We start from the raw sequence: 26,886 nt of genomic DNA, 5'->3' as shown, positions 1-26,886 counted from the left end.
TCCCCGGGGAGGGGACAGGGTTATCTTGCTCCAGGGATATGGCTGGAGGTGAAGGTACCAAACCTCATTAGCGGGCACTAACGAAGTCCCCTCTTCGTTAACGTGTCACCCAGATGGAACCCGGCTTAAGACTTGGGGGGGGTTGTTTCAATCCCGAGTTTGCAGATGTACGGAGCTGTCACCAACGCCCCCCGCGCCGCCTTTGTCACCAGCAGCCAGGAGCTCGCGCTGCTTTCTGCTTTTAACAGGTTTCATGAATTTTAATGGGCAGTTGCTGCTGAGTTTCTCCTTCTCTTCCCATTGTTTTTCCCCCCCAAAAAGCCCTTCGGGTCACTCTTCTCCTCCCCAGGGCATCTCCGGGCTCAGGGCCAACCTCTGCGTCCCCAAAGAAACCTTCCCCAGCATCCCCATCATCACCCCCGTGATGGAGATGTCACCCCAAAGGCACAACCCTCGGTGCGGGGTGTTTGCCGCAGCGATGCCGCTGCTCTGGCCGTTGGCTCCGGGCACCTCTGTGGCTTTTCCCGAAATTCCGTGGATATAAAGACTCCAGAGACGGCACTTCAGAAACATCCATCTTTATTAGCAGCTGTTTAACACCTCCCCGAGGGACCATAACGAAGGGAAGCAACTTAATCACCGGCGTGCAGCAAAGTGCGGGCGAGCACGTCGCTCCCGCCGCCCCCACCGCCCGCCCGCCGCTTCCCGCCGTGTCCTCGGCTGCTCCCACTGGTGACAGTGTCCCTCTCAGCCCACCCAGCTCTGTGGCCATGGCCCTCCCGCTGTCTGATGGTCCTCTGGTGATGTCTCTGATAAGGTCCCTCCTGGCCCTGCAATGATGTCCCTCCTGGTTCTCCACTGATGTCCCTCATGGTCCCTCCTGGTCCTGCAATGATGTCCCTCCTGGTTCTCCAGTGATCTCCCTCATGGTCCCTCCTGGTCCTGCAATGATGTCCCTCCTGGTTCTCCAGTGATCTCCCTCATGGTCCCTCCTGGGCCTGCAATGATGTCCCTCCTGATTCTCCAGCCGTGTCGCTCCTCCTCCCACACAACATCTCTCCTAGTCCTGAGCAATGATGTCCCCTTGGTCCTCCTGGACCCTAATGGTCCCTCCTGGTCCCCTTTGGTCCCTCCTTGCCCCTTGTAATAATGTCCCTCCTGGCCACACAGCGATGTCCCTCCTGGTCTTTCTTGATCCCTCCTGGCCCTGTGCAACAACATTCCTCTGGTCCTGCAACCATGTCCTTCCTGGCCCCGTGACAATGTCCCTCCTGGTCCCTTCTGGTCCTTAAGACATCCCTCCTGGTCCAGCCCCACATGGGACCCCAGCGTCTCCCCACACCCTTGGGCCTTTGCCCACCCCACCCGGCCGGATCCTGCACGAGGGGCTGGGAGGTGGTGGGGAGCCGGGCCAGGCTCTTTTCTTTCCCCATCTCCTTTATATTTGGGTCCTTCTGAACACAAAGCACCGCTTCGAAATGACTTGCGGTTGCCGAAGCGATCGAAATAACATTTTCTGGCAAAGATTTCGCTTTGTTTTTGAAAAAAACCTCTGCTTAGAATTCGCTCGGTGCTGTCGGTCCCTCCTCTGCCACAGCCAAATCCTGGGAGATTTTGGAGCTGAGCCCGTCTGGCTCCAGAATTCCCCTTTCTCTTGGGAAGACACTGGGCGCAGGAAAGCCAAATTTCCCGGCTCCATCCCCTCTGCCAAGAGCTGGTGTTGGACCCGGGTGGATTTTGGGAGGGAAGGAAACAAGCCTGGGCTGCCCATGGCTCCATTTGGCTCCCCGGGCTGGGAAAAACTTGTTCCAGAAAGGGTGCGTGGGAGGGGGGAAGGTGGGGGAGAAGCTGCATCAATCCTCCAGCTTCTGCTATGATGCTGTGTCACTGTCCCAGCGGGGTGGAGGGACCGTGGTGCCACCCGTGTCTGTCCTCCTGTCTGTGGTCATTGAACTGCCCTGCCTGTACGTCGGGAGATGGTGGTGAAGACCATGGGGACATGGTGGTTGCCATCATGGTGAAATGATGGCTGTGGCCATGAGGAGACTATGGTTTTGAAAATGGGGAGATGATGGTGGAGTCCATGGGGAGATGGTGGTTGTCACCAGGGAGAGATGGTGGTTGTGGCCATGGGGAGATGATGGTGGAGGCCATGGGGAGATGGTGTTTGTCGCCATGGGGAGATGGCGGAGGCCATGGTGAGATGATGGTGGAGGCCATGGGAAGATGGTGGTTGTCACCATGGGGAGATGGTGGAGTGCACGGGGAGATGGTGGTTGTAGCCACGGGGTTTGCATCAGCTCCTTGAGTCTGCAACCAGGCAGTTGGTCCCTGAGAGGCGAGGATCACGACCCCATCTCCTGTTTTGCAGCCTCCATATGCAAGGCAGGGTGAAAATGGGCCAAAAGGGGAAAAAATAGGCGGTGCAGCCAAGGGAAGCTGCTTGTCCACAGCCCCTTTGCCAGAGGGTGCACATGTTCTCTGTGCTCCCCATCAGCCCTCCCCAGGGAGGGTCTTCATTCCACACTTCATCCCCTGGCCCCCATCTTCCTCACCTCCAGCTCTGCCTTCACCCCCCGACCCCCATCTCCATCCCCCCTGCTCCCGCCTTCATCCCCACCGCAGCATCCTCATCACCACCAGCTCCCGCATCCCTGCGAGACGAGGGAGGCAGCGAGGAGCCCGGGAACCGGCGGGCTGGAGATCAAGAGGAAAATGATCAAAGGAGGGATGTGGGTGAGCGCTGGCAACCCCGTCACCCTGGAGACGGGAACCAAATATTTGGGCTAATAGAGCTCTCGGGGAGCGGGGCCGGGAGCTTCCCATTGTCAGGCGGCAATAGCGACAGGCAGCCGCCCCGCTGATCCGCCGCGGGCCCGGATTCATTAGACATCGCCGGCGCGGTGGGGAATTCAGGGGATCGGCAGGTTCATTAAGGGAATCGGCATCAGGCAGTGCCAGATGCTTCGCTGGGGGGATGCTCGGCCAGAGGATGCTCAGCTGGGGGATGCTCATGTTGACGCTGATAATATATTTTATTTTATTTTATTTTATTTTATTTTATTTTATTTTATTTTATTTTATTTTATTTTATTTTATTTTATTTTATTTTATTTTATTTATTTTATTTTATTTTATTTTATTTTATTTTATTTTATTTTATTTTATTTTATTTTATTTTAATTTTATTTTATTTTATTTATTTTATTTTATTTTATTTTTATTTTATTACTGAGCCGGCCAAGGGCCTTTGGCTGGTGCCGGGAGCAGAGCCGTCCCCGTCCATCCCCAGACACAGTACCTGCCGCGCCGCCCGCCCGCCGGTTCCAGGAGCGCGCTGGAATTGGAGTGACACGGAGGAAAATCAATCTGAATGAATGAGGTCACCTGCCTCATAAATAATTCATCAAATCCGCACGTTAATACACCTCTCCCCTGTGTGCTGCTGGGGGGGAGCTGCGCGGCTGGGCTGGGTGCTGCTAACTGGTACCAGTCCAGTACACACAGGCTGGGCGCTGGTAACTGGTACCAGTCCAGTACACACAGGCTGGGCGCTGGTAACTGGTACCAGTCCAATTCAGACAGTCTGGGCTCTGGTAACTGGTACCAGTCCAGTACACACAGGCTGGTAACTGGTACCAGTCCAATTCAGACAGTCTGGGCTCTGGTAACTGGTACCAGTCCAGTACAGACAGGCTGGTAACTGGTATCAGTCCAGTACAGACAGACTGGGCACTAGTAATTGGTACCAGTCCAGAACACACAGGCTGGTCACTGGTACCAGTCCAGTACACACAGGCTGGGTATTGGTAACTGGTACCAGTTCAGTACAGACAGGCTGGGTGCTGGTAACTGTTACCAGTCCAGTACAGACAGGCTGGTAACTGGTATGAGTCCAGTACAGACAGACTGGGCGCTGGTAACTGGTACCAGTCCAGTACAGACAGGCTGGTAACTGGTACCAGTCCAGTACAGAGAGGCTGGTAACTGGTACCAGCCCAGTACAGACAGGCTGGGCGCTGGTAACTGGTACCAGTCCAGTACAGACAGGCTGGTAACTGGTACCAGTCCAGTACAGACAGGCTGGGCGCTGGTAACTGGTACCAGTCCAGTACAGACAGGCTGGTAACTGGTACCAGTCCAGTCCAGACAGGCTGGTGCAGGAGGATGGCAGGACCCCCACGCGCTGGAAGAACCCACAAGGTCTCTTAACACCCCCCAGGACGGAGGTGACACCCCAGCACCCGACTGCTGCCACCAGCTGCCACCAGCATGTGTCCCCACCATGGGCAGCGCTGGCAAAGGGGCTTTTGTCCCCGGGACCGGTTGGAAGGTGATGGAGCTGCAGGCAGGACGGGCCGTGCAGGCAGGGATTACAGCGGGAAGAAAGCGATGCAGTGTGCGGCCAGCAAATGGTTTAATTCCCTTTAATTCCCCATATCCCCACACTTGGCCACCACAGCTGGGGTCACCGTCCCCCCCCAGTACACACGGTGCTCTTCCCAACCTCCCTCCTTGGAGCGAGGGAGCCCGGCAGCACCCAAATGTTGCAAAAGAACATCTTGAAACTGTTCTGCCATCTGTTGTGCTTTCAGCACAATTAAGCAGGCAGCAGCCGTGCCAGGCAGCGGGGAGCAACCTGCAACACGCACCCCCAGGCCTGGCAGGTAACCCCGCGGGGCTGCGGGTGCGTTTTGGGGTGCAGGTGGGGAATGGGAGGGGGATGGTGGAGGTTGCACCAATAGAAAGGGTTGCAGCACCCCAAAACCTCCCCTCCTGCTGGCTTAGGGACATTTGGCCAAGGGAGCCAGCAGTTTGGTGACACCACGCACGAGAAGCTGCCATAGACAGGGCTTGGCATTGGGCTGAGAGCTGCCCAACTCGTGACATGACCCCTGCTGCCACCCCCCAGGCCCCCAGGCAGCGTTTGGGGGGGATTCACCCCCAAAGCTGCTGCTGCTGCTGGCTCAGGGCTTGTCACCGCGTCCCTCGGCCACGGGCAGCGTTCGCTTTCCCGGTAACCATTGGTTTATCCCCTTGATCTTGACGGGAAACGGGGAGGCGAGAGAAACATCCCAGGGGGAATCGCCGCTGCATGCGCTGAGCGTTAATTAGGGATGGGAAATCTCTGCCGACAGCCGCGCGGGTAAGCGAGCCCGGTGCTGGAAGAGATTACGACCAAATCAAATTGCCTGTTCTGAAATGGTGAGCAAAATGCTCCCAGCCCAGCTCCTGGCGATGCTGTGGGACCGGCGCTGTGGGTACGGATTTGGGGAGAAAATCCGCCCCCCAGCTGGGGGGGACTCGGCAGGTGGTGGAGATGAGGCAATGAAACATGGGATGGATCCAGCAAACGGCAGCAGCTGTGGAGAGGAGGGTCTGGTGCCAGCTCAGATGGGGACAGAGGGTCCCCAGGACAGCCCCTCTGGGACCCCCAGGCTGGGGACAGTGGGGACAAGTCCACACATGTGGCCTGAGCTGCTCTCCTGGGGGGTAACGTCCCTGCGGGCAAGGTCGGGGCGATGCACCACGCAGGGCTGGTCCACAGTACCCCGGTGCCAGGGTCCCCCCAGTTGGAGACATGGGGACACACGTGTCACCTCCACCCACACGGTCCAGATGGCACAGGGACATGTGGCAGGCGGCTGTGCCAGCTGCTCGACCGCCATCTGCCCGTCCCACCTGCCAGGGCGAGTACCACGGTGACACTCACCGTTTTGGGTTAAAACCATGGGGATTTCAGGTCACCAACGCACACGGCGGGTGAGGCCATCATGAGGGTCTGGGGATCGCAGGATCATTTCGATTGCAAAAGCCCCTCAAGTAATTAAGTCCAACCATAACCCAGCCCTGGCACTGCCCCATGTCCTGAGAACCTCATGTCCGTCTGTCCAGCCCTCCAGGGATGGTGACTCCAGCACTGCCCTGGGCAGCCTGTTCCAATGCCCCACAGCCCTTTGGGGAAGAAATTGTTCCCCAGATCCAACCTCAACCTCCCCTGGCGCAACTTGAGGCCGTTTCCTCTGCTCCTGGCGCTTGTTCCTGGGGAGCAGAGATGGCAATGTAGATGCAAACCACCCCTTCCCACTGGTGAACATTCCATCTGATTAAATCTGTGATTTTGGCTCTCGCTGCCATGGCAGCCCCAGACTCGGCTCCTGACCACGCCGCGATAACCGGCTCCATCAGCATAAAACACCGGCTCCGAGTCTGGCTGGTGATGGGGAGGATTAAGCAGCTGGCTTCTTCCACTAATTAATAATCCACTTGATTTAGAGTTGTCAGTCAATATGTCACCAGCACAAGGACAGGCTCTGCGGCCACAAGCTGGGGACACTGCTCCATGGAACTGGCATCTCCCTCCTCCCGCCGAAACACTCCAAAATGCTGGGGAAAAGCCAGATCGTCCCTGGTGCTAAGAACATTGTCCCCACTGTCCCCAGCACTGACATCAGGGATGCAGCACCTAGCCAGGGGGGTGGTGGGTTTTGGGGGGGCAACGTGCTCCCTCTTCTTCCAGCCCAACCCTCCCATTGCAGTGGCGTGCGGGGGACAGAGGGGACAGCACAGTGTCCCCTGGGGTGGCTGCAGCACAGGGAGAATGTGGTGTGGAGTGACAATAGCATCTCCCCCAGCCCGCGCACGAGAATACGGAGCAATTAGCTAATTGCAGCGGGAGGTCGCGGGGGTGCCTGCCCCGGCCCCCCTGGCACGGCCAAGCTCCGCATCGCTTTGTGCTTAACCTACATTTGCTTTTGTCCTGGCCAGCACAGCCAGACTGCGCCCGGGGCCTTGTGTTCAGCTCCGCACAGTGTCCCCAAGATGGGGACAGTGCTTTTTGCCTTCTCCTGGGTGGGGAGGGTTATCTCAGGAGCCCCTTCCCCAGGGTGTCTGCTCTGGAGCATCCTCCTCTCACCCCATCCCTTCCCGGGAGGAGGGGAGCGCTCGGCAGCGGCACTTGCTGACGAAGCTTCAGCGGAGCTTTAATTATCTAACGAGTCTCGGCGTTGGCAGCCGCTGTGCTGTGAACACACAGGGGCTGAAGGCGCCCGCTCCAGCTGTGGCACGGGGGCCAGGTGTGCAGCAAGGATGGGGGAGCACCCAGGGGGGGACGCTGTTCAGAGGGGACTGTCCTGATCTGAGATGTGGCCCTGGGGACCCCAGAGAGGCCGAGGCGGCGCAGCCGGCACCACTAACGTGGCAAGAAGGGGCCATTGTGGCACAGCACAGCTGCGCGGGGCGCGGGAGGGGAGCGAGGGGAATGCAAAATGCGGGCGATGGGAAGGACTTGGGGGATTCGCCACCCCTCTGAGGGGGTTTCCCCACCCCATACGTGCCCCAGTGACAATAAGGGCATTATGGGGATCGAGGTGGTGCCCTGTCCCAGGAGCTGCTGGGGTCTGGCATGTGCCATCCCAATGGGACCACATAAGTGCTGGGGACACCTTGTCCCCATTCTGTCCCCTTGCACAGCTGGGTGCTGTGCTGCTCCCGGGGACCTGGTGCCACCAGCAACCTGCTCACAAGGCTGATGGGGATGGGGTCTGTGAAGCAGCATGACAAGGTGACACTGAGGACAAAGGGGAGGACAGAGAGTGGCTCAGTGCCCTTCCTCTGCAACCTGGCGGGCAGCAGCTCCTGTTTCTCTTGCTGAGCTCTCCTGAATTATTCAGACATTCCCTCTCTCAGGATGCTCCCCCCTTGCTCGGGAGTCACCAGCAAAGCCCCCCATGCCCAGCCGTGGGGTGCAGAGGTGGGGGGCAGCTGGGCCGGTGCCGCTGGGCTCTGCTGGCTGCCCCAGTGGGATGTGCAGTGTGGGGGGAGCGGGATGATACGCGTGACATCCCCGAGCACGGGGCGATGCTCAGCGTGCGGGAGAGGAGCCGTTGCAAACACCATTTCATTCCATTGAAAGGAGCAGAGGAGGAAAGGCAGGGCGGGGGGGGGGGGCACAGCACGCGAGCTGGCCCAGATCCTCTTTCTTCTCGTTTGTTATTCTCTGCTTTTGCGCAGCGCCAGCTCTCATCCCCCGCCGATCCGCAACGGCTCCATCAACGCCAGCAGTGCCCGGTGCCACCAGTGGGATAAGGCTGGGGGGGCTGTTCCCGGGGCCCCCGCAGCGAGGCTTTGCTGGGGTGAGCCCCAGTATGGCTCCAAGCATGCACTGGGGGGAGCAGGGTGCCCCCCCATATCCCCAGCCCATCCCACCACCTTTGGCAGTGGCCTGAGCAAAGCGAGCACAGCGGCTGGGGACATCCCAGTGACGAGGATGTGGGATGGGGACGCAGAACAGGGTAGCAGTGGGGACACAGGACAGGGCAGGAATGGGGACACAGAATGGGGTAGCAATGGGGACATGGGATAGGGCAGCAACAGAGACACAGGACAGCAATGGGGACACGGGACCAGGTGGTGATGGGGACATGGTGCTGGGCAAAAGCCGTCAGGAAGCCGTTAAGTTCTGCCAGCGCTTCCACAGCTCCATTCAGCGCCTCTTCCCAATTTGTCACCGTCTCCTTAGCCCACAGGCCCGCGCTGCTCCCGGCTAATGGCTTGTTTCCCATCGCGGCAAGTGGCCACCAGGAACAGATGAGCTCGGGAGGGTGATTTATACCAGGCAGGTTGATGGCACAACTGTTCGGGAGAGTAGCAACAGCTGCTCCGGCTGTTCCATCACAACATGGAGCAAATCCTGGGCAGGAGCAGGAGCCGGGGCTCGGGGCGGACGATGCCCCGGGGATGTCGGGCATCTCTGTGGGGTGGAGGGATGGCAGGGCTGGAGAGTGAGGAGGACCTGGGTGGGCTGAGGCTCACTTCCCAGCCACTGCGTGAGACCAGGATTCAAGTCAAGGATCTGGTTAATCTGAACTTTAATCCAATCTAAATCCCACCTTTAATCTGTTTAATTCCTTAGGATCCCGCGCGGCGGCTCCTTCCCGCGGAGAGGAGGAGGAGGAGGATGAAGGACGATGCTCCAACGGCCCCAGTGCTTGGGAGCTGGGGGATGGGGGTGCAGCCTCGGCACAGCTCAGCGGGCGAGCGGGGATTTTACGGGCCCGCCCGGTGCTGTCCGTGCTCAGCCCGATCTACCATCGCCCTCCTGAGCTCTCGCTCAGAAGCGCCCTCGCACCCCCCAGCATCCCACGCTGGTTCCACGCGTGACCCTCTCACCACCCCCCACCCGGGTCCCCGTCACCCCTCATGTCCCCGCCACCCACGCCGCTGCGTTCGGACCCGAGCGAGGCCTCGTGCCCGGTCCACGCCGCGCTCCCGGGACCGGCCCACGCACGATCCGTGCGCACCCCCGGGACCGCGGCCCCCGGGGATCCCCGCTGCGCGCTCCCATTGGCTGCTTCGTAGCAAGCCCCGCGCCGCTATTGGCTGGCACCGCCCGCCGGCCCCGCCCCCTCGCCGCGCCCGGCCCCGCTCGGGACTTGGCCGCAGCCGCGGGCGGGAGGCCCGGACCCGCCGGGCACCGGGCACCGGGCACCGGGACCCGCTCGGAGAGGTGCTGGGGGAGCGAAAGCCCCCGCCCCGTTCCGTCCCGTTCCGTCCTGTCCCGCCGGGGGCACCGGAGCAGCCCCGGTCCCGGCGCCGCTCTCTCCCGAGGCAGGCAGCAGGTAAGGGCCGGCCGGGCTCTGCTGCCCGCCGGTGCAGCGCTGCCGGGATCGGCCCCCCCCTCGGTAGCCCCCGGTTCCCCCGGTCTGTGGGGGTGGGCGCGCACGGTACCGTCCCGGTTTGTAGTTCTGGGTTCGGGACCGGGGCGAAGCCTCTCGTTCCCGGAGGCGAGCGCAGCCCCCTCGGTCCCCCCAACCGTGTCCACCGGGCACCGGCAGCCCCGCCCGGCCCCCGGGGCAGCGCGGCCGCTGGAGCCGCAGGGCGGGGGACACACCGAGGGTTGGGGAGCCCCGAGTGGTGGGCAGCGCCCGGGGCTGTTCCCGGGATCCCGTGGCCGTGCCTCAGTTTCCCCAGGAGGGTAAAACACGGGGAAAGCGCGCTCTGCCCCCCACATCCCCCCACGGGACGTTCGCCCCGTGGCAGCACTTGGCTTCGTGCATCGCCCCGTCCTTCCCCTGCACCCGTCCCACGGGCCCGAGGGGACAAAATTCCCCCATTCCGGGAGAGATGAATCCCTTTAGCGAGGCTGGATCCTGCCTAGAGCTGGCTTTAAAACTTCCCAGCTCCCACCAGCCGACGCCTTATCGGCTCCAGAGCAGGGGAAGGATTTGGGCTGTAAATATTCTTTCCCGACCCCAAACTCAGCACCAGATCCACACGATCCTGCGGAGCTTTTCTCCCTTCCTGGAGCAGCTTTGTCCTCGCCGATCCCCGGGCAGGAAGCATGTGATGCACCAAAGCCCCCGCCGCGGGACGGGCAGACAGACAGACGGTGGTTTGGCCTGTTTCCCCCCCTTTCCGCTCCGTTTTCTACTTCCCCATGAGTCTCCTGAGCTTCTGTCTGCTCCGAGCGACGGAGAAAGGAAGTTGCTGCCAGCGCGAGAGGCTTGATGGCAGCTCAATAAAGAAAAGGAGGAAATGGAAGGCGAGACAGATGCTCCAAAATAACCCCCCCTTCCTCCTCTCCATAATATTACCCCCTCTTCCTCCTCCTCCTCCTCTTCCTCTCCATGCTGCAGCTGCCTCCCCTCTCCCAGGGTACAATAGCCCTGGGGGGAACCCTTGGTTATCTCCCCCATCCCGAATTGGCACTGGGCAGCACCCCAGGATTACACCAGGTGTATCACCCCCCCAAACCAGAGCACCCACGGTCGGCACCTCACCGTGTGCCAGGATCCCATTCCCACGCCGTGCCGGCAAACGGGAAACGCCGGCGGGATTCACCACCCACGCCCCGCGGTTGGCATCGCCGGAGCCCCCCCCTCGGATCTTTGCACAGACACGTTGGGAGAAACCAAAAAGCTGCTCCTTCCCGCAGGTGCATTCACAGCCCCGGTGAGGGAGGAGGTGATAGGATAGGGGAGCTCAGAGGTGGCGGGGACAATGATGGGCACATGGCTGAGAACCTGGCAATGCCACCGGAGCGAGCGGAGCAAAATGCACCGTGCGGTGCGCGGCGAGACGATGCCGCAGCATCCCTGGTCCTTGCCGGCTGCAAGAAGCTCCAGTGGCCGTGTATTTTTTTTGCTGGCCTTGCCAAGAAATGAGGTTTTTCTCCCTCGGGCGAGGTGTTTACTCAGTGGTTTCCTCTCTGGCCTCACCCTGCTCGGCACACACGCGCCGGACCCGGCGGCTCTCGCTGCTGTTTGCACCCATGGCAACGTGCGAGGGACGGCTGCTGCAAAAGGCTGCGTGGCTCCTTCCTCCTCCTCCTCCTCTGCCACCCCGGCGCTGGTAAAATGGGGTCTGGAAGCCAGAGGGGGTCACAGGTGGTGGGGGACGGGCTGGTGACAGCGGTCGGGCTCTCCGGTTACATCCCCACGCCGCACTGGCCGTCTCCTGTAATCCAGCGCGGTCGCAGGGTTTAATTAATTAATGGCGATTGGAAGCACCGGGAGATGATGGAAAGCGATGCGGGGGACGGGGAGCGGAGTGGTGGATGAGGCTTTGGGGGGACCGGGGATGCTGGGGTGCGGAGCAGGGGAGTTTTCCGGAGCAGCAGGAGGAAACGGCACATGGGATGGAGGGAGAACTGGGGAAATCGCCACCATAAAGTGTTTCCCCGATGCTTGTGTGTTGGAGGAAACTTGTAGCAAGACGGCTACAAGTTAAATGTCTCCAGCGAGGAGGGAGAGGAGGCAGAGGTGTCTTTGCTCTCAGCTGCATTTCACGGAGCCGTTCCATCACACCGCACGCTTGCTCCTGTAAATTATTTAAGGGCTTTTGCTTTCCCGCATGAAATATTCAGCCGGGTGTTGGATGAGATGCTTGTGGGCTGTGTCACCATGTCCCCACCTCATGCAGATGTCCCAGCTCTCAGCCGTGCCCTCGTGCCACCGCTCAGGGCTTCGACTCCCCCCCCAACACCTGCAAAATGGGTGGAAAACCCCCCAGAAAAGGCCTGTGACTGTCCCCAAAGCCACCGTTGGGACCACAGCCCCGCCGCGCTCTTCCGGAGCAGGGAGGGACTCGGTGAAAGCAACACCCGGTTGCTCTTTTTTGGTGAAAGAAGCTGGTTTTCAAGGGCGTTTTCATTAAAAAGAAGAAGGGGAAGGGAAGAAAACAAGCCCTGAGCTGGAAACTTCAGCGACAGGAAGGAAACGGGGCGGGGGGGGGGTTTAGTTCAGTCTCGAATTTGCTCATTGGGGCAAGTCTTGCTTCTTCCGTGTGCCGGCAGCAGCCCCTCCGCAAACAATGGGGTCGCGGGGCCCTTCCCAGCGGGAAAACGGCTCGTTCCGGTGAAACCTCCCGGCCGGTGCTGAGTCAGCAGGTTCTGGTGATGCTGCGGGTGGTGCTGGGTGAACCGGGCCGGCGCTGAGCGGGAGCGACCGCGCTGGGAGGTGAGCCGGAGTTTCCTGGGGGTTTGCAGAGGGCGACCTGCAGAACGGGCACTGCAGAAGGAGCAGGTCATGGTTTTGGGGGGCGAGGGAAGAACTGCCACTGCTTCGTGCCTCAGTTTCCCCCCATGAGCGACGCTCGTCCCCCTGCTCCCCGGCAGGAGAGGGCTGCGGGGCGTTATTCAGCGCCGGGAGCGGAAGGTTAATGTGTTGTTACAGTCGCTAATTAGGAGCCGTGGGCGCACGGGGCAGCGAGAGCCGGCAGTTCCTATTTTTCACAGGCTCCATCGCTGGAGTTTGCACTCACTTTATGGCTACAGGTGTGCAAATTCTGATTTCTCAGGGCACCGCTCCCTGCGGGGAGCACAGGACACCCCACAACCGCCGTGGGACACTAGGGAGGGGACAGCCAGGGTGACAACACCGCGGCAAAGCCCTTTTTAAAGAGGGAAGATGGAGCCGTGTGGGCTCTGCCCGTCCCCCCGGGCTCGGCTCCCGCAGCACCTCGTGGATGGGGCCGTTGGCCTAAAATGAGCCCAAGCTGCCGACAGCTCAGCGAGAGCAGCCTCTGCTTTGTAATTTCTCTCTTATTAAGCGCGAGAGCCTCCGCTCGAAGCTCACGCTGGCAAAAATCAATGTTTTCGCGTCGAGGGAAATACTTACAAACCTCCGTCGTTTTCCTGAGGGCTGTAAATAACGCTGCGTGTGGCAGCTCGTGCGGTGCGGCTGACGGCAGCTCCGTTACCGCTCGCTTCAATTCACGCCCTCGCAAAGCATCGGTCGGGCTTGGGGAGCCGGTGGCTGGAATGTTCTGGGGCTCAGTGCGCGCCGTCCTTGCACGACGGCTGCATTTGCACCACGGCCCTTGCACGACGGCTGCGGTGAGAGGGACCCTGGGCACTGTTTGCTCCCCAGAGCCCGGCGGGTGCTCCGTGGCAGGAGCAGCAGGATTGAGGGTCCAGGGACGGGGTGGTGGTTGGTGACAGGGACAGACTCGGTTCTGTGCTGGAATAACCACTGTGGCTGCAGATGAGACCCCCCGCTCCTCTTCTCCTCTCCATATCCCTGGCCGACTTATCCATCCGTTCTCACCCCAGCAGCGTGCTTGAGCTTCGATAGCTCCTCTCCCCTCCCCGGTGATGCATTCCTAGTGCAATCCCACCCCTTCCCCGCTCTCGCTGCCCGTGCCGCACACATAAAGCAACCCCGGTCCCTGCCCATCCATCCCGGCGCAGGAGCCGCTTGTTCTCCTGCTGTTTTTCACCTTCCCCGTGATTTGTAGCTCTGCGATTTTACGGGCGAGTTGCATCTCCAGGGTCGGCGGCGTTTTATTCATTCGCAGGGGTTTTTAAAGCCGTCATCTGCCTGAGACGGTGGGTTCGGTCCCACCGGGAGTTGGGCTGTAGGTGAGGGAGGGGTGAGTTTTCTACTTGTGTGAATAATTCACCCTGGTGTGATGCTCGTGCTGCTCCAGAGATGGTGGCAGAACAAGTCTGAGCTCTGGGGAAAAAGGGCTTTGACACATGGGTGGGTGCTGCAAACCGGCCGCGCGGCTCCGGCCTCGGCGAGCGGCGGGCCGGCCGCGGCACGTGGCTGCGCCGGCTGCCGCGGTGACTCAGCCGTCACCTGGGTTTGTCCCCGGCTCACCTCGCAGGAAGTGAGTCAGGTTTTAAGGAAGAAAAATGTGAAAATGATGGGGCAAGAGTCCTTCCGGCACGGGGAGGAAGGGCGGCGCCGGGCACGGGACGGGACGGGGATGGAGGCTCAGGTAGGAAGACCTTGTTCCCCTCCAAAGCTGCCTGTCATGCTGGAGCTTCTCCCCTAATTTTGGGGGGAGGAAGGTGGGAACACCCTGTAACTCATCCCACGAACAAATCCCCGGGTGTGAGCTCAGCTCTGGCCTGCCCTGGCACCCGGGAGCTCCGCTCGGTCTTGAGATGCTCTTTGTCCTCCTAAAAGGATCATTGGATAGTTTGAGCAGGAAGGGACCTTCAAAGGTCACCTAGTGCCACCCCTGCCATGAGCAGGGACATCTTCACCAGCTCAGGTTGCTCAGAGCCCCGTCCAGGCTGGCCTGGGATGTCTCCAGTGATGGTTCATCCACCACCTCTCCGGCCAACCCGGGCCAGGCTCTCACCACCCTCAAAAGGCTGCGTGGGGAGGAGTGGAGACAGGGTCTGATCCAGGGCATGGGCTGAACTCTGTGTGTGCCTCTTCCCCCTGCAGAGATGGACACCTTCAGCACCAAGAACCTGGCCCTGCAGGCCCAGAAGAAGCTCTTGAGCAAGATGGCAACCAAGACCATAGCCAACGTCTTCATTGATGACACCAGCAGCGAGATCTTGGATGAGCTCTACCGGGCCACCAAGGAGTACACCCACAACCGCAAAGAGGCCCAGAAGATCATCAAAAACCTCATCAAGATCGTCATGAAGTTGGGCGTGCTCTACCGCAACGGGCAGTTCAGCCCCGAGGAGCTGCTGGTGATGGAGCGTTTCCGCAAGAAGGTCCATACCTTGGCCATGACGGCCGTCAGCTTCCACCAGATAGACTTCACCTTCGACCGCAGGGTCATGTCGGGTGTCCTCACGGAGTGCCGGGACCTGCTGCACCAGGCTGTCAACGGCCACCTGACGGCCAAATCCCACTCTCGCATCAACCACGTCTTCAACCACTTTGCGGACTACGAGTTCCTCTCGGCTCTCTACGGGCCGTCCGAGCCCTACCGCACCCACCTGAAGAGGATCTGCGATGGGGTTAACAAGATGCTGGAGGAGGACAACATCTGAAGGTGCCGAGATGGCAGCGATGCTGGACTCTGCCTCCTGTGAGACCGAGGACAGGACGTACGCCTGTTTTGACTACCACCAGGCTTGATGTCCTCTTCTCCTCTGCAGCGCTAACTCGTTTTCTCCTCATTTCTACAAAAGACTGAACCTCTTGACTTTGTCTAACCCTTGCCCGGGGTCTGCAAACCGCCCTGTGCTGGGCCGAGTCGTTTCCAGGTGGTCCTGGGCTCCTCCTGTCCACTTTGATTTCCCTTTTTCCACCAAGTGCTCTTAGCTCAGAGTCCAGGGAACTGGGACTCATCACCTTGAACTCTTATCGTCACCCTCCTGGGGGGAAAAACCAAACCAAAGACTCGCGGTGCGTTAACACCTCTAAGGTGTCTCTGGCCGGGTGGGCAGTTGCTTGGATGAACGGTTGTGGAGCACCAGGGTTGTTTTCCAGTAGCTCCATGACATAGTGGGAGCAAATTAAGGTCCAGGCTTGTGCTGCCCAGGGTAGGAAGGTGCTTCTTGACCTCACCTGGGCTCCTTTCCTCCATCCAAGAGCCATCTCCCCGCATGACGGTACCACTGTGATGGCTCTAACACCTTCCTCGGTGGTTGTCCAAAGCTCTCCCTCGGATTTCATACATTTTCTGTCTCCTTGACTGAGTTATGGTTGTTATTTTTTTAACAAACGCTGTAGCCCTGATGAGTTATTTAAATAAACTCACCTGTTTGGCCCGGGTGCTCCATGCGGTTGTTACAAAGGCAGGTGACAGCGAGAAAATCCGCGCCGGGGGCAGCTGGTTTGTCTTTTGAATGGCGTTTACTCCCTGTGGCCTGAGGCTTTTAGTCTCCGTCCCCTGGCGTCGCTGCTGCCCCATGGCACAGGAGCTCTGGGCTCTGCATGGCCAGTGCTGAATAGTGGGAGCAAACTGGGTGTAAAACCCAGCAGCAAAGGTCTGGGGAGAACAAAACTTGCTCCTCTGTATCCCCTCGCTACACAGAGGGAGCTACAAAAGCACCACCCTGATGGGGGCAACTTGGCAGAATTCAAAGCTGGAAACGCGTTGTGCGCTCACAGTGTGGATGCACCAGCCGTGGCCGGCTTCCAACCCACCTTTGAACACCAAAAGTTGGCCTTTTAGCGTATGAGACGGTGCACTATCTAAGCCAGGCTTATCTCCGTGACCTTCTTAGCCTCCCGTCCCACGGGATGTCTCCGGGCGCGGGAGCTGCCAGCGCTCGTGGGCTCGTGGCCAAGCAAATGCCGCCGGTCGCGCCGCTCAGGGCAGAGCAAACTCAGGCCAGAGCGTGATGCTTTATTTCTTTATTTGCGTTGTATTTACACAGGAGAGGAATTCCACGTTCCCTCACTGTTATGACTTTAGATAAGAAAAAAATCGCTTCTGTACATAGAAAATAGTCCTGCGGTTGTACTGAGACACGAAAAGTGTTTGCTCGGATTGGTTCCTGGGTTGTGTCAGAATAAGCAGCTCCGAGTGATCCCAACCCGCGCTCTGCACCAGGGCAGGGCCACAACATCCTCCCCAGCGATGGTTTTAGTAGCTGCACTCACCAAAGAGCACGAGAGCTTTGGCCAACTCCATCCCTTCCTTCCCCCTCCCACCCGATTTCATTATTTCCTCCCGTCACGCTTGCAAAGAGGGAGAAATCCCATCTCCCCTCCAGAGGCTACAGCGTTAACAACTTCTCCTTGAGCAAACGGCGGTTAAATCCAGCCGCTTATCTCCCCGCATTGCTCTTCCGAGCAAGGGAGATAAGTTCGGGGGGAGCTTTCCCCTGTTGAGCAGATCAGCCAAGCAGAAAGCGGGCGGCAGAACGGCTGGCTGCAGATCAGGAGGATTCCAGCTGCAAAGCACATTGTTACTCTGACACAAGACAGAATATATCTGTCTTAACACCTCCGAGCGCCTCGTGTTGGACCCTGGCACGTTTTAATATGGAAAAACATCAAAAGGTTTGGCCAACACCCCCTCCCCCCCCAAAAAAAAAATCCAGCAGTTAACAAATAATCCTCTTTACTGCCGTGTTCTTCCGGCTAAAACACGCGGCCCAGCCCTGGCCTCGGGGTCACAGCTCGTCACGGGGCGTTTTTGCTACGATCATGAGTTTGGACAGTTCGAAACGGAACTTGCCTTCCCTGTGAGAGACTGGAGAGAGAAAACAAGGGCGGGATCAACAGATGGTAAGGGACGAACAAAACAGCCCCGCTGGTTCCTTTCCAGGACGATAAAAGCCAGCAAGTCGGGCATTGCACTTCCTTCTTATGCACGCGCCAAGCATGTTGTGATAAACCCCTTCTTCCCCTGTGCTAATTTAACATTTACAGTGGGACAGGACCTGCAAAATGCTGCTGGCAGCTCTGGATCGAGAGCATGCACTGTCCTGTATATTGTCACCCATCTGTCACCCATCCTCAGCTCCTGGCAGACACACCAGCCCCTTCCTCACACGGTTCTCTTGGTCACAAACCTGTTGTTTCGGTGATTTCAAATTCTTCCTGTTTTAAGGGGATGTCACTTTGTCCACCCGCTGCAGCTTGAGACTGTAAACGGGAAGGAAGAAGGTTGAAGCGGTTGAGGCAGTTCAAGAAGTTACTGTATTTAGAAGTAAACAAACAAACAGCACATTTTGAAGAGGGAAGTTGGGTTTTAAGAATGTGGAGTGAAAGAATTAAATCCACAAAGGAAATCTGAAGGAAAATCTCTGCCCATCTTTCCATTTCCCATTAAAGACGCCTGTGTCCTTTGGGTGACTGCAAGCCTCACACCGGAGACAGGGAAATGGGAGAGTGAGCCAGACAAAAGCACCAGCAGCGGTTTTATTTGCTTTGCCACATGCAATTTGTCGAGGCGAATCACGACTCCCCGTGTGCAGCGCACACCGTGTCTTTTAGAGTCACCGACGCCAAAGCGATGGCATTGAGGGAGCAGAAATAAAACAGCGCAGGAGAACCCACCTGCGGCCGCTCTCCTGACTGCCACCGCTCTCTAATTAGGGACGTGGTAGAGTATATTTTATTGCACAGATGTCCAATAAATGTTTTCCACGTCCAATTCATGTGTTAGAGCAGCCCCCCGCGCGCCAGCTGGGACTTACATAAGCCATGGCGTGCTCTATCTTGGCTCCTTTCACTTCAGCTTTAAACTGGGTAAAGAAGAGATACGACTTCCCTTGGGGCCTGAAACAAGAAAGGAGAGGTTTGCCATGGGCAGAGAGGGTGGAGGTGCAGACAGCTCGGGATTCACGGCCACCTCTGGCTCTCTTGGAGCTCCATCTAGTGCAGAGGGTGGCGAGGGGGGAACCATTTCTCACCCACCGCCTGGGAAGAGGGTCCCTGGCCAAGATCCCCCCTGCCCTCTTGTTGCTTTGCCCTCAGCGTTCGGGGTTAAAGAACGAACCTCCAGACGGAGCAGGAGAAGAGCAGGTTGTCCTCGCTGACTCCAATGTTCATCTGCCATTGCTGCAAAGAGCAAAAAGGTCCAAAGAGTTAATGTGGGGAAGAGCCTCACGCTTTCCGCTGCCCCCAGGGCCGGTCAGCTCCCCTCCCAGCTGCAGGCACAGCGAGTTGCAACCAATTGTAGAAAATAACACAACTACGCAACAGTTGCAGATGGCCCCTTTTACTTTGCATTGCACAAAGCGCAAGGCCTGGTTGCCCTCCCTCTCCATAATTTCATTAATACAGTTACAGAAAAGAGTTAAAAGTCTCGTTTCCCTTTGTGCTAAAAGTACCTCATGCTAACAGGACTTGAAGGTAAGAAATGTGTATCTGAACAGCACTCTACAGCAGCAAGACGAGCTGCAAAAGCTGCAAAACCCCTCAAGCCTCCGAAAGAACACAGGATTTACACCTGTGAGGCCATTCCTACCAACTGGGGTATGAAAATGTCACTCCCTGTTCTCCAGAGACTCAAAGGTTTGCCCGACTCACCTCGTTGGTTCCTCCCTGAGCTGAGTATGTGAAGGTGCAGGTGTAATCCCCCTGGAAGAGAAGATCAGAGAATCGCAGAATGTCAGGGGTTGGAAGGGACCTGGAAAGCTCATCCAGTGCAATCCCCCCATGGAGCAGGAACACCCAGATGAGGTGACACAGGAAGGTGTCCAGGCGGGTTGGAATGTCTGCAGAGAAGGAGACTCCACAACCCCCCTGGGCAGCCTGGGCCAGGTTCTGCCACCCTCACCCCCAACAAGTTTCTTCTCAGATTTAAGTGGAACCTCCTGTGTTCCAGTTTGAACCCATTGCCCCTTGTCCTATCACTGGTTGTCACCCAGAAGAGCCTGGCTCCATCCTCCTGACACTCCCCCTTTCCATATTGATCCCCAGGAATGAGTCCCCCCCCAGTGTCCTCTTGTCCAGCTCCAGAGCCCCAGCTCCCTCAGCCTTTCCTCACACGGGAGATGCTCCACTCCCTCCAGCATCTTGGTGGCTGCGCTGGACTCTCTCCAGCAGTTCCCTGTCCTGCTGGAACTGAGGGGCCACAACTGGACACAAGATTCCAGGTGTGGTCTCCCCAGGGCAGAGCAGAGGGGCAGGAGAACCTCTCTGACCTACTGACCACCCCCTTCTAACCCACCCCAGGTCCCATTGGCTTCCTGGCCACAAGGGCCCAGTGCTGGCTCATGCTCACCCTGCTGTCCCCAGGACCCCCAGGTCCCTTTCCCCTACGCTGCTCTCTAATAGGTCATTCCCCAACTTATAGATGAAGATAAGCAGCCACGCTTGAGCAGAACCTTCTCTTTGTTCACCATCAGCCGCTTCCCAGCGAGGATGTGAGATCTGAGGATGCCTGAGGTGGCACCCGGGGGGTGACACAGAACACACCACGTCCTCATCTGGAGCAGCCGGTGCTGGGGACCCCCAGGGTGTCAGCAGGACTGTATGTTCAGGAGACCCCCTTCTCCATTGGATCCCCTCCTCTTGGTGATTCCCCTTCCCATGGGGACCTCATTGCTTCAAGACTCCTTTCCCCTGGTGATCCCTCCCCTTGGGTCCCCCCTCCCTTTGGAGCCCACTTTGGGAACCCCTTTCTCCTTGGGGGACACCCTCCCTTCAAGCCTCCCTCCCATGGCACCTCCTTGCCATGGCGACTGTCCCACCTTGGGGATCCATTTTCCTTTTGATAGAGAACCCCCCTAGGAAAACCCCTTCTCTTTGGGGACCCCCCTTGGGAGCCCCTCTCCCCTAGGGGACTCCCCGTCAGAGGTGGGGTCCCTCCACCCCTAGCAACCAGCCCCAGCAACCTACCCGGATTCCCCCCCCTCCTGTCCCGCCTTCCCCCGCTGGCAGCCAATCCCCGCGGCGGGAAGCGGGAGCGACGTGCGCCGCAGCCAATCAGTGAGAGGCGCGTACCCTCTCCTCACCCCCTTCCCCTCCTCGCCCCCTCACCAGGCTCCGGGAGAAGGAATGAACCTCCCCGCCGGGCCGCACGTCGAACTCGGCCGTGCTCGGTTCCTCCGCCGCCCGGGCCGCCAGGCACAGCAGGGCGGCGGGCAGCAGCGCGGCCCACAGCCGCCGGCCGCTCCTCCCGCTGGGCGCCGCCATCTTGGAAAGGAAGCCCTGGCCACGGCGGCCGGGCGGGCGGGGTCAACGCATGCGGCGGGCGCCCGGGCGGCCATCTTGGATGTGGGCAAGGAGCCCGGGCGGGTTAACCCTTGGGGGACCGCGGTGGGGACAGGGGACGCTGGGATATGGGACAAGGGGACACGGAGACAGCAGCCAGTGGCCCTAGGGCTGTGCCACGGCTCTGCTGTGTGTTGGGTCCCACAGGGGATGTGGGGGAGCCACGGGACATTGGGGGCAGCAATGGGACGTTTTAGGGTCCCCACATTGCCACTGGCCATGTCCAGTATCCCTGCATCCCCGCTCCCCCGGCCTTGCTGGGCTGTGCGTGGCACCACCTGCCCCACGTTATTCAGGAAAGGGAGGAAATAAAAAGCAGGACTGGGGGGGGAAAGGTTCATTTTCTGCCTTGTCACGCAGGTTTAATGTGATAAAGGGCTGTTTTTAAAAGAGCCGGGGCTGCGGGGGCAGCATTGTTGGCGGCCACAGCCAGAAAATCCAGCCCTGGGAGAAAAAAGGGGCCACGAGAGGGGAAGGAGATGGACGAGGAAAAAGCACCGAGAAAGCGCCAGTTCTGAGCATCACACGGAGGGAGCTTTGCCTTTCCCCCCAGGAACAGGATGGGCCCCCAAACCCTGCCCGGTCACGCTTTGCAGGCGCAGAGTGATTAGCTGTACTGCTTTTAATTGCTTCTCACCACACACAAATAAAGAGCCCCTTTTGTTTCCAGAAGGCAGCGGCCGTGGATGAGCAGCAGGACGGGGCTGTCCGGTCACAGCGAGGGGAAGCTGGCCTGGCTGGCCACCCCGCACTGGTTGTGGGCTCCCTTGAGCAGGCGCAGGTAGCCCCGCTCGCCCCACAGCTCCGACCAGCTGCAGGGACAGATGGGGACTGAGCATGGATGTGTTCACCCTCGAAATCAGAACCCAACCATAACCCACCCCATGTCCTGAGAACCTCATGTCCGTCTGTCCAGCCCTCCAGGGATGGTGACTCCAGCACTGGCCTGGGCAGCCTGTTCCAATGCCCCACAGCCCTTTGGGGAAGAAATTGTTCCCAGATCCAACCTCAACCTCCCCTGGCGCAACTTGAGGCCGTTTCCTCTGCTCCTGGCGCTTGTTCCTGGGGAGCAGAGCCCGACCCCCCTGGCTCCAAGCTCCTTTCAGGCAGTTCAGAGATCAGAAGGTCTCCCCTCAGCTCCTGTTCTCCAGCTGAACCCCCAGGTCCCTCAGCCGCTCCCATCACCCTTGTGCTCCAGCCCCTCACCAGCTCTGTTCCCTTCTCTCAACTCGCTCCAGCACCTCAAGGGCTTTCTTGGCATGAGGGGCCCAAAACTGCCCCCAGGACTCGAGGTTTGGCCTCCCCAGTGCAGATGCCCTCAGCCCTCACCTGTTCTTTAGGATCCAGTAGCTGACGTTGTGCCCGTTGTCCTGGCTGGTGCCATAGCCCACGGCCAACATGCCGTGGTTCACCCGCTGGCTGCAGAACGCGCTGCTGAAGACGCCTGTGGAGAGCAGAGCTGCAGAACCAGCCCCGGTCGCTGCTTCTCCAGCCAAAGGCAGGATGGCGGGTCCTGTTCCCCCAGGACTCACCAACCCACCCACCCCACGGCGAGGCAGCCCTGCCTCAGTTTACCCACCCACACCATGAAGGCTGACACAGCACCTGACTTGTAGAAGTGGAAGTGGAAGCCGCTGGCGTCCACCGCCACGGACACAGGGCCCACGGTCGCCACCGCCTGCTCCAGCGCCGTCTCATCGCCCTGGGCCACCAGCCAGATGGCCGAGCAGTTGGCCGCCCTGTCCCGCGGGTTGTATCGGCAGCTGGAGGTGTCCTGAGAGGAGGGACAGAGTGACACCGCGGCTGGGACCTGTGTCCCCAGGGCCACCCGTGTCCCTTACCGTGGCCACGTAGGGGTAGATGTGCTCCGAGTTCAAGCCGCCGTTGTCCCGCACGTACTGGAAGGCGCGGGTCATGTAGCCGCCGTGGCAGCCGTTGTTGCCCAGCTTGCGGGAGCAGTCGATGAGGTTCTGCTCGCTCAGCACCGCCGGCTGCCCCGTCTGCTTGAACACCAGCCCCTCCAACGCCCCGGTGGCGCTGAACGCCCAGCACGACCCGCAGTGTCCCTGGGTGGGATGGGGACAGCGCAGCGGTCACAGCGCCACCCCGAACCCACCGCACCAGGATCCCACCGCCCCACTGCTGCTCTGCAGCTGCCAAACTGCAGCAGCCACAACCACAGCCCAGCTTCTCTGGGTTGCTCTGGTTTTGGTGCTTGGGGATGCTGCCGCTTGTTTCTGCCGCCCAGACACCCGGCTCCCCACCCCATGCCCACCTGGTTCTTTACGGGCGTCACGTAGCCCTTGGCCCTCCAATCCACCTCCGCCGGGGTCTTCACGGCCGCCGATGCCTGGAAGAGCAGCGCCGGCTCCTCCTGCCGCGCCGGCACGAAGCCGTTCAGGAGCTGGTTAAACTCCTCGTCTGTCTGCAGGTCACCCGGGAAAAACGCGTGTGATGCCACGAGCACCCGGATGGCAGCACCGCGGGTCCGCACCGGCCGCTTGAACCCCGGAAACAGCCCAGCCCCGGGGGCACCCACAGCTCCCGGGGAGGGGGTAGCTGGTCCCCGGGTGCGTCAAGAGGTTCCTGTTCCCCATATCCAGCTCTGGGTGCATCAAGAGGTCCCAAATCCCCACACTGAGCCCTGGGTGCATCAAGAGGTTCCAAATCCAGCCCTGGGTGCATCAAGAGGTCCCAAATCCCCATATCCAGCTCTGGGTGTGTCAAGAGGTCCCAAATCCCCAGTTCCAGCCCTGGATACATCAAGAAGTCCCAAATCCCCAAATCCAGCCCTGGGTGCATCAAGAGGTCCCATATCAAGCCCTGGGTGCATCAAGAGGTCCCAGATCCCCAGATCCAGCCCTGGGTGCATCAAGAGGTCCCAAATCCCCAAATCCAGCCCTGGGTGCATCAAGAGGTCCCAAATCCCCAGATGCAGCCCTGGGTGCATCAAGAGGTCCCAAATCCCCAGATGCAGCCCTGGGCGCATCAAGAGGTCCCAAATCCCCAGATGCAGCCCTGGGTGCATCAAGAGGTCCCCAGCTCAGTCCCAGGTTTGGGGGTCCCCGGGGCAGGTACCAGGTCCCCATAGTGGTTCATTTCCAGACGGAACTGGTGCTGCCCCCGCGACTCCTCCCAGTTGTGCTGCTGGATGCGCCGCAGGTTCTTCTCCCAAACCTCCCTCCGGGCAGCCTCGACATCCTGCCAGGGGCAGAGGGAACGGAAGTGTCCCCTGGGAGCACAGGGACGTGGGATGGGGTGGGGGCACAGGGGTGGCTCTGGGTGAGACCCCCGGAGCCAGCCCCAGTGTGTGCTGGGAGGGACAGGACCTACCCCTGGGTACTCCTTGGCATAGAGGCTCTTCCACCCTTCCCAGGCCGCCTCCAGCGCAGGGTCCAGCGCCGCGGTGCAGCCCAGCAGCGCCAGCAGCAGCCCCAGCCATGGGGACATGGCACCCGGCTGGGGGGAATGGTGACACTGGGGTCAGGGGGGCTCTGGGCTGAGCCCCATGGGCTGGGCTGGGACCAGGATGAGTCCCCCTCAACCCAGGTTTGAGGTGGAGAGCGAGGCAGAGAAATGCAAAGAGCAGGCAAGGCACACATGTAAGGGGGGCGATGGTTTTAAACCAAAAGATGGGAGATTTAGGCAAGATAATACGGAAGGAATTGTTGGCCCTGAGGGTGGTGAGAGCCTGGCCCAGGTTGGCCAGAGAGGTGGTGGATGAACCATCCCTGGAGACACCCCAGGCCAGGCTGGACGGGGCTCTGAGCAACCTGAGCTGGTGAAGATGTCCCTGTCATGGCAGGGGGGGCACTGGGAAGGTCCCTTAACCCAAACCCCCCTGTGACTCTACGCTGGTTCCATCAGCGGGCTCAGTTTTTGTGCGGTCACGCTGCTGCTGTGACAGGAGCTTCAGGAGGTCCCAGCTGTCCTTTGGGTGGCATTTAACTGTCCTTTACAGGACAGGAACGAGCAGCTGGGTGAGGCAGCAGAGCAGGGGAGGCAAGCGCAGACAAGCACCAGAGCTCGGCGGCGCAGGAGCCGCGGCTGCTGGGCCAGCACGGAGCCGTTTGCACTTGAAAGCGGATGAAATCTGCACCGGCAGCAACCGCACCGGCCTCCGAGCGAGCGGCTGCAACCGGAGATAAGATGTTTTTCTGCCTCTCCGCCCCGCTGACCGAAGCCTCGCGTCTGTCCCAGCGCGGCGCTCGACCCGCGCGTACGTGCTTCGCCAAAATCCCTCCGCGAGGATTTTCCAATATCACTTTACACCCTTTTCTTTGTGCCAGCGGCCGCACGCCGCCCTCCCCCAGCCCCATCCCGGCCCCCCCGCACTGCAGCCATTTGTCTTCCTCACATCGCACCCTCCCCAGTCGCCTCCTTTGATGGACCCTGGTATTTCTGAGCCACCTCAGTCATTTGGGGGTAAAGCCACGCAGCTCACGGCCCAGAGCGGGGATCAAATGCCCCTCAGCGCCCAGTGCAGTTTCCACTGACGTGGCTTTCCAAGCGCCGTCATCGCACCTCGCTTGCACGCGCCTTTCCGAGCTAATTTTGGCACTCGAGCTGTGTTTTTGTTTTAAAAATAAGCCCTCCAGAACATCTGCTCTCTCCTCCTGCATCCTCCGCCTAAATATAAAGCCCCACGTGGCGGGTTTTCGTGGGAGAAATGCCTCCCAAGCCGCTCTCATGCTCGCGTTCTTGAGGAAAAGTCGCTTTCCGCCCCGTTTCCCCAGCAGCCGCCGCTTCCTCCGGCCGTTACCCCTCGCTCAGGAAATTATCTCAACTTCACATTGCAGCTGCAAATTCTCTGGTCAAGAGAAACACCCTGAACCAGGGGCTGCATTGAGAGAAACACCCCGAACCAGGGGCTGCATTGAGAGAAACAAAGACCCTGAACCGGGGCTGCACTGGGAGAAACAAACACCCCAGACTGGGGCTGCATCAAGAGAAACAAACACCCCAAACCAGGGCGTCACCGGGACAAACAAACACCCCGAACCGTGTCTGCACTGCAGCCATCGCCTCCCACACCATTTGCATTTCGATCCCATCGGAAGAGCCCGTTCCATATCTAAAAAGCTCAGGATTGCGATGGGCGATTTCCCAGTTAACGCCTTCTCGGGATTCTCAAAAAGAAGCAAAGCAACCCCCCTTTTTTATGGCGTTAAATAATCCTGCAGTTTCAGAAGAAGCTCGGAGGATCAAAGGAGCTGACAGATCTGTAAACTCTTTTAAGACGAGAGCGCGTTGCGGACATTTTAGGAAACACTTGCTCTTTTAGGACAGGATAAAAAGCAGTTTGAGGCTGAAAAGAAGCAAACCCTGTAAAATAAAGCTGCTTACCATGCACCAGCACCCACCCGGCTCTAAGGGCAGCAGGGAGAAAGGGGAGCGACTGTTCTACCTGCGGATTTCTCTCAAGGAAACTTCAGAGATGTGCAACTTCCTCCATCATGTCCCCTTCCGCCCCTCCGACCTCAAAAACTGCTCTGGGGTTACTCAACGGGGTGCGCGGCCACAGCTAAAACACAACGGCAATAGCGGGGACGATTATTTGGGCACAGGGACAAGAAGCGCTGGCAACAAATACACTCGTGTCCAGAAAACAAAACGCTCCAGCTGTAAGATGCTTTGCATTTAAAACAAAAGCCTCCAGCTCGCATCCTCAGGGTGTTTAAGAGCGGATTAATGAATGCCTGAGCCTTGCAGGGAAAGAAAGAGCTAGGCTGGGCTTTGCAAGCGCTGAGCTCGGGGAGGGCGAGCGCAGGCAGGCCCAGCACCTGCACCGAGCGGCTCCCCGAGCCCCGGCGTGGGACGGGAGGTTGGAAGCGCTGGGATCCGAGCAGCTGCGTCCCCCCCGGGTCACGGGAGTCGGGGCGCGGTACCAACCCCGGTGCCAAACACGAGGCGTCTGACTCGGCCGAGGTCACGCAGAGCCAAGAACACGGGCCAGGATTCCCGCCGTGGATCGTGCTTCCCCCCGAGGAACATCGGGGATTTAATATTCTCT

General features: G+C 59.4%; 3 protein-coding genes across 6 annotated transcripts; 1 reads left to right on the top strand and 2 right to left on the bottom strand.

Moving 5' to 3' along the window:
• Nucleotides 1-9,420: 9,420 nt before the first annotated feature.
• Nucleotides 9,421-15,972, top strand: TNFAIP8L1 (TNF alpha induced protein 8 like 1). 3 transcript variants are annotated; one of them, XM_082072368.1, is made up of 2 exons: nt 9,421-9,620; nt 14,682-15,972. In XM_082072368.1, exon 2 carries the CDS (start codon nt 14,684-14,686, stop codon nt 15,242-15,244), a length of 561 nt encoding a protein of 186 aa, XP_081928494.1. In that variant the 5' UTR covers nt 9,421-9,620; nt 14,682-14,683; the 3' UTR covers nt 15,245-15,972. The 3 variants fall into 3 exon arrangements, with proteins under 3 accessions (XP_081928494.1, XP_081928493.1, XP_081928492.1); XM_082072367.1 differs by lacking the exon at nt 9,421-9,620 and adding an exon at nt 10,915-10,936; XM_082072366.1 differs by lacking the exon at nt 9,421-9,620 and adding an exon at nt 12,243-12,458.
• Nucleotides 15,973-16,541: 569 nt separating this feature from the next.
• Nucleotides 16,542-20,825, bottom strand: MYDGF (myeloid derived growth factor). 2 transcript variants are annotated; one of them, XM_082072370.1, is made up of 6 exons: nt 20,640-20,825; nt 19,185-19,235; nt 18,652-18,713; nt 18,350-18,431; nt 17,723-17,795; nt 16,542-17,400 (listed from the first exon to the last, which is right to left on the bottom strand). In XM_082072370.1, exons 1-6 carry the CDS (start codon nt 20,793-20,795, stop codon nt 17,321-17,323), a joined length of 504 nt encoding a protein of 167 aa, XP_081928496.1. In that variant the 5' UTR covers nt 20,796-20,825; the 3' UTR covers nt 16,542-17,320. The 2 variants fall into 2 exon arrangements, with proteins under 2 accessions (XP_081928496.1, XP_081928495.1); XM_082072369.1 differs by lacking the exon at nt 20,640-20,825 and adding an exon at nt 19,985-20,143.
• Nucleotides 20,826-21,477: 652 nt separating this feature from the next.
• LOC309449865 (procathepsin L-like) lies at nt 21,478-26,372 on the bottom strand. The gene is made up of 8 exons (XM_082072365.1): nt 26,220-26,372; nt 24,207-24,332; nt 23,952-24,074; nt 23,149-23,298; nt 22,715-22,939; nt 22,479-22,647; nt 22,203-22,317; nt 21,478-21,685 (listed from the first exon to the last, which is right to left on the bottom strand). The coding sequence occupies exons 1-8, from the start codon at nt 26,220-26,222 to the stop codon at nt 21,586-21,588; spliced, it is 1,011 nt and encodes a 336-aa protein (XP_081928491.1). The 5' UTR covers nt 26,223-26,372; the 3' UTR covers nt 21,478-21,585.
• Between the last annotated feature and the right edge of the window lie 514 nt (nt 26,373-26,886).

Source organism: Streptopelia decaocto, assembly GCF_964273445.1.
Source record: "Streptopelia decaocto genome assembly, chromosome: 24".
Lineage (NCBI taxonomy): Eukaryota > Metazoa > Chordata > Aves > Columbiformes > Columbidae > Streptopelia > Streptopelia decaocto.
The sequence above is the reverse complement of the archived record's forward strand: the minus strand, read 5'-3'. Positions and strand labels throughout refer to the sequence as shown.